Source organism: Rissa tridactyla, chromosome 3 (genome assembly GCF_028500815.1).
Source record: "Rissa tridactyla isolate bRisTri1 chromosome 3, bRisTri1.patW.cur.20221130, whole genome shotgun sequence".
Classification (NCBI taxonomy): Eukaryota; Metazoa; Chordata; class Aves; order Charadriiformes; family Laridae; genus Rissa; species Rissa tridactyla.
Window position 1 is genome coordinate 44,896,495 of NC_071468.1, and position 10,738 is coordinate 44,907,232.

Genomic DNA, 10,738 nt, shown 5'->3' on the forward strand with positions numbered 1-10,738 from the left:
CCGCCCCGGCGAGCTCACCGGTGCAGCCATTCCTTGGGCATGACGTGAGGACCTCGGCAGGTCCCATTACGAAGATGACTGGTCCTCAGTCACTCATCCAGTCCCATTTGGGAGACTAAGGGACACGCAAGTCCCAGCCTTGGGCAAGTTCCTTTAATGATTGAAATTCAGAGGAGGAAACTGAGTTTAATTGCCAGTTCCAGCACAGGTCTACCAGTTATTAATGGTGCTGGTGTTCTCTTTATCAAATATGAACTCAACTCTACTTCCTAGCAGGCACCTCCTTCTGGAGCTCAGCGTGAGCAGGAGGGATGAAGTGCCTGGAAAAGGGATGCACGTGATTTTTTTGCCTGAAAGTGCAAGTGGACAGGATGAGGTAATACAATACATCTCTGCTGTTTAAGTTTACAAATGCACCATTAGTGCCTAAACTTGTAAGTATTGCTCCTCAGCATTGCTGCACAGTAGTATACTATGCATATGACAGAATGTACAAAAGATAAAAATGCCTTCTTTTATTTGTTTTTACTTAGCATATTAGACAGCAGTGAGCATAAAAGGTAAGGCTAGGGGCTGAAGCGCAGCGAAAAGCATTTCCCCTCGCTCCGAGTGCCCAGAGAGCTCCCTGGGGGGCTCCCGCAGAGGAGGGGCACTGCCTGGGCATCAGGAGGAGAGAAAGGGAGAGGAAAGAGAGGCAGTGCCGGCGGGGGGGGGCAGAAACAAATTTAATTTGCATTTTTTGTTTTCTTAGATTTGGGCAGCCTTCTGGTAACTCTTGTTACATTGCAAAATTTAAATGATATAGCCGCAATGGCTAGTAGAAACATGGGCACCCCAACCGTATCTCAACGTGCCCGGAATAAATCGAGGCTGCAGCCAGCCCAACGCACTGGCTCGCAGCCTTCGCATGCCAATGCCTGGAATTCCTCCTGAAGGAAGAGTGGGCTGCTCAAGAGACTCCCCTGCAGCAGCTGCACATTGCTCCATATGTTGTAGTGTATCCCCTAAAGAGCAGACCCCCTGCAGTGGGAGCATGGGCAGGAAGGACACCAGTGTAGTGTGTCCTGCCACCCAGCCAGGCGAGCACCAGTGTTTGTTAACTATAAAACTCTAGCGATTGCTAGGTAATCGGAGAGGGAATCCATCTTCCCTATCTTCTCCCCCTTCAAGTCTCTTTGAACTAGCGCAGAGGCCAAACCGATCAGCACCTGTCCCTCAGAGCTCCCAGCCCCCTCCAGGAGCCCGTGCCCCATGGGGAGGATGAGGCGACCCTCGGGCGAGCAGACAAGTGGGATTGCAAAACCACTGGCACCGGCAGGAAACCTTGAGGCGAGGGGCAGCAAGGACTACCTTCACCTGGGCTGCCTCCCCCACCAGTGGTGGTCCTGTCCTGCCCCAAATTGTGGGGCCAGTGGCCACCGAGGCAGGGAGGCCTTTAGGGCTGGCCAGCTCTTCTCTCAAGCCCAGGAGGTGACTTGCCAGCTGGAGCTGTCAGCGAGCACCAGTTTGCTCCTTCAGGGGACGTTTTGGTAATGCAGGAACTCCCACACTGGAAACAGCTTTAATGGCTCTGGCCCAGGCTTCAAGAAGGTCTGCGCCTTGGTTATGACTTTTATTTCACGTAAGGACCTCACCGCCAACTCCTCCGAAGAGGGAAAAAGCTTTTCTCAGCCCAAGCTCCCCAGCCCAAGCGAGAAACCCCTTGGTGCCACCCTCCCTGGGGCTCCTCTTCTTGCTCTGCTCAGGCCACCACCCCTTCACCCCATGCAGGAAGGGAAGCTCTGCCCCTTCTTTGCACACTGCATCCCTGTGGGCTCTGGGGGATGAAGCGCTGGCAAGGAATACGACTGTCCAGGGGCTTAAACAGAAGGAGTTTTAAAGCCCTCTGTAATTTTTTCAACAGACGATCTGTTTCTGCTCGTAATTCTGTAACGTTTCCTGTGAAGCCCTCGCCTCTGTCCCATTTTCAGAGGGTCCTTGGAAGCCTGTCGGCTCCCGCACAGAAGGCAGGGAGCAGACCCGGCGCGGTGTCGCACAGGGGTCACGGCTTCCCAGGCTTCCTGTTTATTTTGGGAAGGGGTCACCCGGCCGGCCGGCCACTCTGCCCGCGCCCCGGGAAGCCCCCGGCCACCGCATTCCTGCCCCCCTCACTCATGGCCGCAGACAATTGCCGACTGGGACTCGCAATGCAGAGCACCAAGGCGGAGTGTAAATGGGATAACCCGACATGCCTATTTACCCAGCCTGGGGATAAGGGGCGGAAGCTTTTCCACATCAATTGCCCTTTCTTCTGGCATCTGGAAGTATCTCTCTGAAGTTTTTATTTCTCTTCAGAGGGTAGTAACCTCTGAATTTCTCAAGTATTTCCATGATCTTTTCCTCGCTGCTTTTTTTCTGCTGCTACTTGAAAAGAGGGCGTAAAGTCAACTGCTCAGTTAGAAACAGAATTGTTTCCTTTTTTAAAGAAAGCGTGCAATTTTTGCTCCAAACAGCCTAGGGTAAAGCCCACCAATGGAGCAGAAGCTGTGGCACCCAGGCTCTCGCTCGCACTGCGACTCCCTGGTAACTAGCCCTGCCCAAACTTTCTAGAGCTAAAAATCATAGCAGAATAGCAGCACACAGAGCATCTCCATATTTCAGGAGATATCCGTTAACTAGAATCATAGAATTGCCTAGGCTGCAAGAGACCTTTCAGTTCATCGAGTCCAACCATCAACCTAACTCTGACAAAACCACCACTAAACCATGTTCCTAAGCACCACATCTACCCGTCTTCTAAATACCTCCAGGGATGGTGATTCCACCACTTCCCTAGGCAGCCTTTTCCAATGTTTGATAGACCTTTTGGTGTAGAAATTTTTCCTAATATCCAATCTAAATTTCCCCTGGCGTAACTTGAGGCCATTTCCTCTTGTCCTAAAAATTAATGTCACACCAGTGTCCTGCTGCTGCTTCCCTTTCTAGGAAGCTCTTCAGAAGTTAACACCAAACAGCAGCGTTCAGCGCAGCTGTCTTCAAGGGGTTAATACAAGGCCTCCATGTATGGCAAAAGACAAGCACTGAGTAGCAGCTCTAGTCCCTCTCAGTCCTCTGGCACGTCCTGCCTCACAGGGAGCTACTATGGCGACCTCCCTCCGGCCTCGGTGGAGTACTTTTCTGCCAGTGCCTCTGTCAGCTCCTGCCACCAGCAGTCAGCTCCAGCCTGCGGGGCAGGGCGGCCGTCAGCACGCTGCCGCTGATGAGCGGCTCTCGGGGAAGCGCGCCTTGCTCCTGCCAGCACGTAAGCGCACATGGCTTTACATTCATAGGGATGCTCCTGTGAATAAAGTTATAAGTGGCTGTAAACATCTGCAGGATCAGTGGCTTACCATGAGCCTGTCCAAAGCCTATTTATGTCAACAGGCTGCACCTGATGATACTCTCGTTTGCATCAGTATCTTTTTTTTTTTCCCTATGGCACTAAAGAAAACACTATTGGATGGGAATTTTTTTTTCTCTAAGATTTTTCTCTTTTCAATGTGCCATGAGGCTGACTTTGGGACCAGCATCAAGGTGAAAGCAAGACATCGCCTGAACTGCTGTTTGAATTGTGCATCTTAAAATCCATACCTAAAATGTAGGCCGGGGGGGAATTCACTTTCAAAAAAATGGATCGTTTTAAATGAAAATTGAAAGTTTCAGTATTTCTAAAACGGCTACCAGTAGCTCGCTCTTGCAGGCAAACATGAGCAGCTGTCTACAAGCAAGATCCAAAAGTTGCTTTAGGGGCTTTTGAACTGTTTGGCAAAAATCACATAATCCTCACCTAGGCAAGAAGCCCACTGAAACCTGGGTTTATTCAGCTCTCTGGAAAATCCTCTGGAGCAACCTGCCATCTCCAGTAGGAATGAAAATGTCGGAGATACCATAAAATCAGGCGGCAACTTGTAGTGGAGGCAAAGCCCCTCTCTACCTACCTGCACTCTCCTCCCAGCAGAGACTCTACAAACATCGTAACAAATATTTAATGACCAAACTCCTGGCCGTGCACTGGCAGAGGCTGTAATCTGCTGTCAGGTTTCCTCAGGTTGAGCCGACAGGCCTTGCTTTCAGCCATGAAAGTTTTGGTGGTCCTTGGCCTAAAATCAGCTGCATCTGACCAAATCCAAAGCTTCAAGGACAATTCCCAACCTCTCCACTCCCAGTTCTGGGAAAGTAGCCTCCATAATTCATTACGGCTCAAAGAAGGAGAGGTGGTAGCTCCACCATAATCTCCCTTCCCATCCTGGCTCTGGCCGTTTTGGTCCCTGCAGGACCTCTGCCCCAACAGAAGGATGCAAGTAAGACCCGTGGAGGAAGCGACACGTATCTGCAGGAGGAGAAGGACGTGGGCAGCCCTGGATCGGGGAGGGGGGGGAAAGGGGAATGCTGAGGGCACAGGGGAGGCGGTGAGGAGCACCGCTTTGGACACAGAAGGAGGGGTGGGCCCCACAGGGAGTGGGTGAGGCGCAGGCTGGGGGCACGGCTCAGAGGGGCAGGGGGACAAGGGGCTGCGTGCAATCGCTGCCACCAGTGCGGAAGAAAGGCGGGAAGGGAAATGGGACCCTGCGGGGAGGAAGGAGCAGAGAAACACAGCAAGAGCTCAGTGTAGCCCAGAGAAAAATGCCAAAAAACACTGGGTGGGAAGGGGCTCGCCGTGGCGTTGATGTGGGGGCAGCGGACAGAGTTCATCTTAAAGAGCTGCCCTGCTCCGACCTCTCCCCTCCCTTCTCTCAACAATGACATTGGGCACAACCAGGACAAGGCAAAGGCCTCCTGCACCATGCTGGGTCCCCATCCGTGCCCTACCATGGTGCTCCTCCGCCAGGCACCACCCCAGCCCTGCGAGGCCCCCAAGCCCCATCAGGTGTCCTCCAGCACTCACTGCTCCTACCTATCCTCCCTATCCTATAGCATTGCTGTGTCATAGCAAGGGGAGTTTCGCAGAGATCGGGCACAAAAGAATGGCTTCTGTTCCGCCCCCCCCCAAAAAAAAAGGAACAAGAAACAAATGCATTATCTGTTCGATTCCTGTACAGTTACTGCTGTAACAGTCAGCAGCTTTGAGGACTTTTTTTTGTGATTTGATACATAAACCACATTTCCTATGTAGCACTGCCACTATTTTTTTATCAGCTTTTTGATATTGAGGTCGGTAACATTTTTTTTTTTTGCCTTTTCCACCAGAATGAATTCAAAGGCAGCAAATGCAGCAAAAACCGAACACCACTCATCTCGACTTTTCCAAGCAGCTAGTTTTCATTAGAAATAAAGGAAAATAAATACAGATCACATTTTCTGTCCTGCAGTTAAAAGCCTGCCACAGCTGAAAGCTTTGCTTTCTTCTTCCCCTGCAGCCTCACTCAGCTCGCACTCCAGCTCTGCTCATGATCTGAAATGTGCAAACACGCTGTTTCTTGGCTTTCCACCAGTATATATAAATATATGCGATTTTTTCCTTCGCAGAACCTGGAGGCTAAAGCAAGAGGGCAAAGGAGTACGTGACTAAAACATCCAAACTTCCTCTTTCATAAGCCATCACATGATGAAGTGCAATTACAATTCCTGCCTTGTCCCTGCCAATTGCAGGCGCATTGCCTCACCCGAGAAACCCGGCTTCTTCCCCCGTATGTGTGTGAGTGTGTGTGTGTGGAGGCAGCAATCGCTGCAGCCGGCTTGGCGAGGCTCCAGCTTCGGGCTGGAGAAAGAGGGCAGTGGGTGGAAGACGAAAACAAAGATCTGTTTACTTAGCATGCATGGATAAAGCGTCTTTCCAGCCGGGGAGGGGAGGAGGGAAGAGAAACAGCTTTAAAGGACTTTGATGCAATGTGAAAGGAGGGCTGCTCGGCAAAAGCGAGCCCACGTTAACCCTTGGCTCTCCAGCGGCACGTCGGGGCCGTGGCCGGGCTGTCCTCTTCCCCTTCCTCCTGCCCCCTCACCCCGCTGCAGAGCGGGGACGAGCCGTGGGGGCTCCGGGGGCAGCTCCCGGGTACAGCGGCCGCGGCGACCGCCCCGAGGTGCGGGGCTGGGTCGGGGGCCGGGGCGGGTATTTTGTTTTGCTTGCGAACGGCCCGGCGCCTGCAGGACGCCCATCCGGGCGTGCAGTTGCAAAGTCACCCAACCTGGCACCGGGACCGGGGCTACGAGCCAACCCCAGGACGAGGAGGAGAGCGGGGCAGGGCGAGGCAAGCCACCCCCCCCTCAACCCCGCCGGGGGCGCCGGGGCGGCCGCGCCACCCAGCCCTCGGCCCCGACGGACGGGGCTGACGGGGGAGCGGGGTTCGGCTGCTGCCCCCCTTCCCCGTCTCACCCCCCGCGCCGGGCTGAGGAAGAGCCGGGGGGGGGGGGGGGGGGGGAGGCGGCGCTTGGTGCGGGGCCGGCCCGGCGGCAGCGCCCCCGGCCCCGCAGCGTCCCGACCCCGCCGTCGGGCGGCTGCCAGCCGCGGGGAGGCACCTCCCGCCGGCGGCGGCGGACGTCAGAGCTTCCCCGGCCCCGGCCGGCCCCCGCCTCCCGCCCTCCCTCCCCCGTAACCTACATAACGCCGTGGGAAGGGCGGCCCCAGCCACGGGCGTCGGGGGGAGCAGCCTCCGCCGTGTTTACCCTGCGCTGGCAGAGGCGTGCAGCCGGCCGTGCCTGCTGGGATGCTCCCGGTGAGGGGTGGCTTCCCCTCCCGCGGCAAACGGGGAGAGCGGACACCCTCTTTTCCTCCTACCCTTGCCCCCGCCCGGTGTTTCGGTGGGGATGCGGGCGGCGGGTGAGCGATTCGCCGCGTGGAAGAGGGACGGGGAGATATGTCTGCAGGTTTTTGGTTTTTTTTTTTTTTTTTTAGGCGTTTTGCTTAGTCTGTGTGAATTTTGCTAATCTGCATTAGAGAACCGCTGGTTTGTGGTTGAAAATGACAGGAAATCTAGAACGTCCTATTTCCTGTGTACAATGACAACAGTTAAAAAAAAAAAGAAAAAAAAAAAAGATGGGTAATCGTTGTATTTGTTTATAATGGTGCCTCCTGCCCCGGCGGGGAGAACAAAGCCGGGCAACGGCGCGGGAGGGCGCCGGCCCCAGCCCGGCGGTGGGACTGACCGGCCCCGGGGACGAGGCGGGGACCCCGCAGCCGCGGGGCTCGCCCGGGGCGCCGCACCGTGCCCCCAAGGTCACCGGCCGAACGGGGGGACGACACACGACACCGAGCCCCCCTTAACCGCCCCCCCCCCCCCCCCATGCATCTCTGCGTCCGCGTGTGGCAGGTTTCGGCAAAGCCCCTCGGCGGCGCAGGAAACGGCAATAAAAACAATAATAAAAATAATAACAGAAGGAGGGAGCTGCAGCGCACCCCCGCCCCTCGCCTTGTCCCACAGCCCTGCCCGAGGGCCAGACGGGGCGGGGGGGCGGCGGCCCCCCCCGGCGGCAGGAGGAACCCCCGGTGCCGGTGCCGGTGGCGGGGGCGCGGGCAGGGGCCGGGGCCGGGATCGCGGCGGCGGCGGGGCGGGGGCGCCCATCGCGCAGGCGCGGCCGGCAACTGTCGAAGAATCGAGGCGGCGGCGGCGCGCAGAGGCGGCGGTGGCGGCTGGAACCCTGCACGGCACGGCGCCGCCGCCAGCCCCGGCCCCGGCCCCCCGCGGCAGTCCCCGCCCCGCCCCGCCGCGCCGGCCCCCGCCGCCCCGCGCCGCCCCGTAGTAGCCAGCGAGCGGGGGAGCCGTGCGGGCGGCAGCGGCCGCAGCCCTGCGCCAGCCGCGCCGCGGAGATGCGCGTCCCCGCCGCCCTGTGAGCGCTGCCGGCGGAGACGGCGAGGGGAACGGCGTCCCCCGCAGCGGCTCTGCCTGCCGGGGCGCCCGCCGCGCCCCTCTCCAGCGCACGGAAGAGGAAGGCGAGGGGGAGGGGGCCCCCCGGACGGTCCCGCTGCGGCCGCGGCGCCCGAGCCTCCCCGTCGGGACTCCGGTGGCGAGGGGCGGAGGAGGAGGAGGAGGAGGCGGCGGCGGCGGCGGCCGGAGCCGGAGCGGGGGGCGCTCGCCGCTGCCCCGGGGCCGGGACATGTCGTCGGCGGCGGTGGCGGCTGCTTCCCGCAGGCAGTCGTGCTACCTGTGCGACCTGCCCCGCATGCCCTGGGCCATGATCTGGGACTTCACCGAGCCCGTCTGCCGGGGCTGCGTCAACTACGAGGGCGCCGACCGGGTGGAGTTCGTCATCGACACGGCGCGGCAGCTGAAGCGGGCGCACGGCTGCTTCCCCGAGGGCCGGGCCCCGCCGCCGCCCCACGCCAAGCAGCCGCCGCTCTCCGCCAAGGAGCTCCTGGCGCAGCAGCAGCAGCTCGGTCACGCCGCGGCGGCGGAGGCGGCGGGGCGGCCGCCGCCGCAGACCCTGGAGCGCTACTCGCTGGCGGCCGAGCGGCCGCCGCCCCGCCTGGGCGCCGAGTACGGCGGCGGCCGGCAGGTCAACGGCATCCTGGTGCCCAACGGCTTCCCCAAGCCCGAAGAACCGCCCGAGCTCAACCGGCAGAGCCCCAACCCGCGGCGGACGCACGCCGTGCCCCCCACCCTGGTGCCGCTGGTGAACGGCGCCGGGCTCCCCGCCGCCATCGGCGGCCTGGGCAGCCGCGCCGCCGCCGCCGCCGCCGCCTCGCTGGCCGCCATCTCCGCCGCGCCCGCCCCGATGGCCGTTCCCGTCCCCCAGCAGCCGGCAGCGGCGGCGCAGGCGGCGGGGCAGGCGGCGGGGCAGCCCGGCGAGCTGGGGCACAAGCGCCCGGGCTCCGTCTCTTCCTCCTCCTCCTCCTCGGCCGGCGGCGGCGGCGCGGCGGGGGAGCACGACGGCGGTGGCGCCAAGGAGAAGCGGGGCTCGGCCGAGAGCCTGCCGGCGGCGGCGGCGGCGGAGCTGGCCGCCGAGGGCAAGGCCCGGCCGGGCGGCGAGCAGGAGTGGCTGGCCAAGCCCAAGACGGTGCGGGACACGCTGCTGGCCTTGCACCAGCACGGCGGCCACGCCGTGCCGCCCTTCGACAGCAAGTTCAAGAAGGAGCCGGGCATGGCAGGCGGCAGGCTGCTGGGCTACGAGACCAACGGCGCCGTGGCCAAGCCAGGTGAGGCGGCTGGGGCCGGGGGGCGGCGGGCAGGGCAGGGCAAGGGAGGGCAGGGTTGCGGGGGGCTCTCCCGGGATGCGGGGCGGGGGATGGCGGGAGGCGTCGAGGCGGCGGCCCGACGGCCACCCGTTTCTGCGGTTGCACGGCGGTGACCCCCGTGCTCGGCAGCGCGTTGCGACTGGGCTGCCTTCTCACCCGCCTCCTCTTCTTCCTCCTTCCCCCCCCGACCCGCTCTGCCTCCGCAGGGGCCCGGGCCGCCCGGAAGAGGAAGCCTTCCCCCGAGCCGGAGGGCGAGGCGGGACCCCCGAAGATCAACGGGGAGGCGCAGCCCTGGCTGCCCACCTCGTCGGAAGGGATGAAGCTGCCGCTGACGGCCACCCCTTTCATGTCGCCCCCGCCGCCCACCGCCTCGCCCCACTCCAACCGGACCACGCCGCCCGAGGCGGCCCAGAACGGCCAGTCCCCCATGGCCGCCCTCATTTTGGTGGCGGACAATGCCGGGGGCAACCACGCCTCCAAAGACGCCAACCAGGTCCACTCCACCACGCGGAGGAACAGCAGCAGCCCCCCCTCGCCCTCCGCCATGAACCAAAGAAGGCTGGGCCCCGGCGGCAGGGAGGTGCCGGGCCAGGGGGCCAACGCGGCGGGCGGGCTGGAGCCCGTCCACCCCGCCAGCCTGCCGGACTCGTCCCTCGCCGCCAGCGTCCCCTTGTGTTGTACCCTCTGCCACGAGCGCCTGGAAGACACCCACTTCGTGCAGTGTCCCTCCGTCCCCTCCCACAAGTTCTGCTTCCCCTGCTCCCGGCAGAGCATCAAGCAGCAGGGAGCCAGCGGCGAGGTGTATTGCCCCAGCGGGGAGAAGTGTCCCCTGGTGGGCTCCAACGTCCCCTGGGCCTTCATGCAGGGGGAGATCGCCACCATCCTGGCCGGAGATGTGAAAGTGAAAAAGGAGAGGGACTCGTGACTTGCCCGCTCTCGCCGCCCGACGTCACCTTGAACTCGAACTGCTCGAATTCTGTATATATCTATAAATATATATATATAAATATATATATATCTCCAAGACAAGGGAAATGTAGACTTCATAAACATGGCTGTATAATTTTGATTTTTTTGAATACATTGTGTTTCTATATTTTTTGAAGACAAAAGGTATGTACTTATAAAGGCATTTCTTCTAATTCTTCTCCTTTTTTGTTTTGGTTTTTTTTTGTTTTGGTTTTTTTTTTTGTTTTGGTTTTTCTTTTTTCCCTTTTGTTATAGCAACTATTTGTTGTGCTTCCCTGGTGACAGTTACTGTTCAATGTAGGCTGTGACTTGCGCTGCTTTTTTTAGAGAGCACTTGGCAAACCAGAAATGCTTCTAGCTGTATTTGTATGCACTTGTTTCTTTTTTTTTTCCTTTTTCTTTCTTTCTTTTTTTTTTTTTTTTTAAATGCCAAATACACTTTCTGACATTGTAAAGATTGCCTTACTGTCTGTGATTCCTTATTCCTGGCCCCTGTCCTGTAGAGCTGGTCGCATGCAGGCTTGGTCTGAGGCGGTTGGGGAGAAGAGTGGCTAGCCCAGGTGGGGATGCCTGTCGCCATCCCCAGGCGAGCTTAGGGAGCAGGAGGGCTTTCTCCCAGGAACGCGCGGCTCGGGTTGCAATGGC

General features: G+C 59.5%; 1 protein-coding gene across 1 annotated transcript; it reads left to right on the forward strand.

Annotated features, from left to right (window-relative positions):
• The first annotated feature begins 7,906 nt into the window (after window positions 1-7,906).
• On the forward strand, window positions 7,907-10,266 carry IRF2BP2 (interferon regulatory factor 2 binding protein 2). The gene is made up of 2 exons (XM_054196380.1): window positions 7,907-9,085; window positions 9,331-10,266. Exons 1-2 carry the CDS (start codon window positions 8,047-8,049, stop codon window positions 10,047-10,049), a joined length of 1,758 nt encoding a protein of 585 aa, XP_054052355.1. The 5' UTR covers window positions 7,907-8,046; the 3' UTR covers window positions 10,050-10,266.
• Window positions 10,267-10,738: the final 472 nt, after the last annotated feature.

Coding starts and splice junctions, on each gene's coding strand:
- IRF2BP2 (XM_054196380.1), top strand. CDS start 8,047: ATGTCGTCGGCGGCGGTGGCGGCTGCTTCCCGCAGGCAGTCGTGCTAC. Junction 9,086..9,330: donor CGGCGCCGTGGCCAAGCCAG/GTGAGGCGGCTG, acceptor CTGCCTCCGCAG/GGGCCCGGGCCGCCCGGAAG.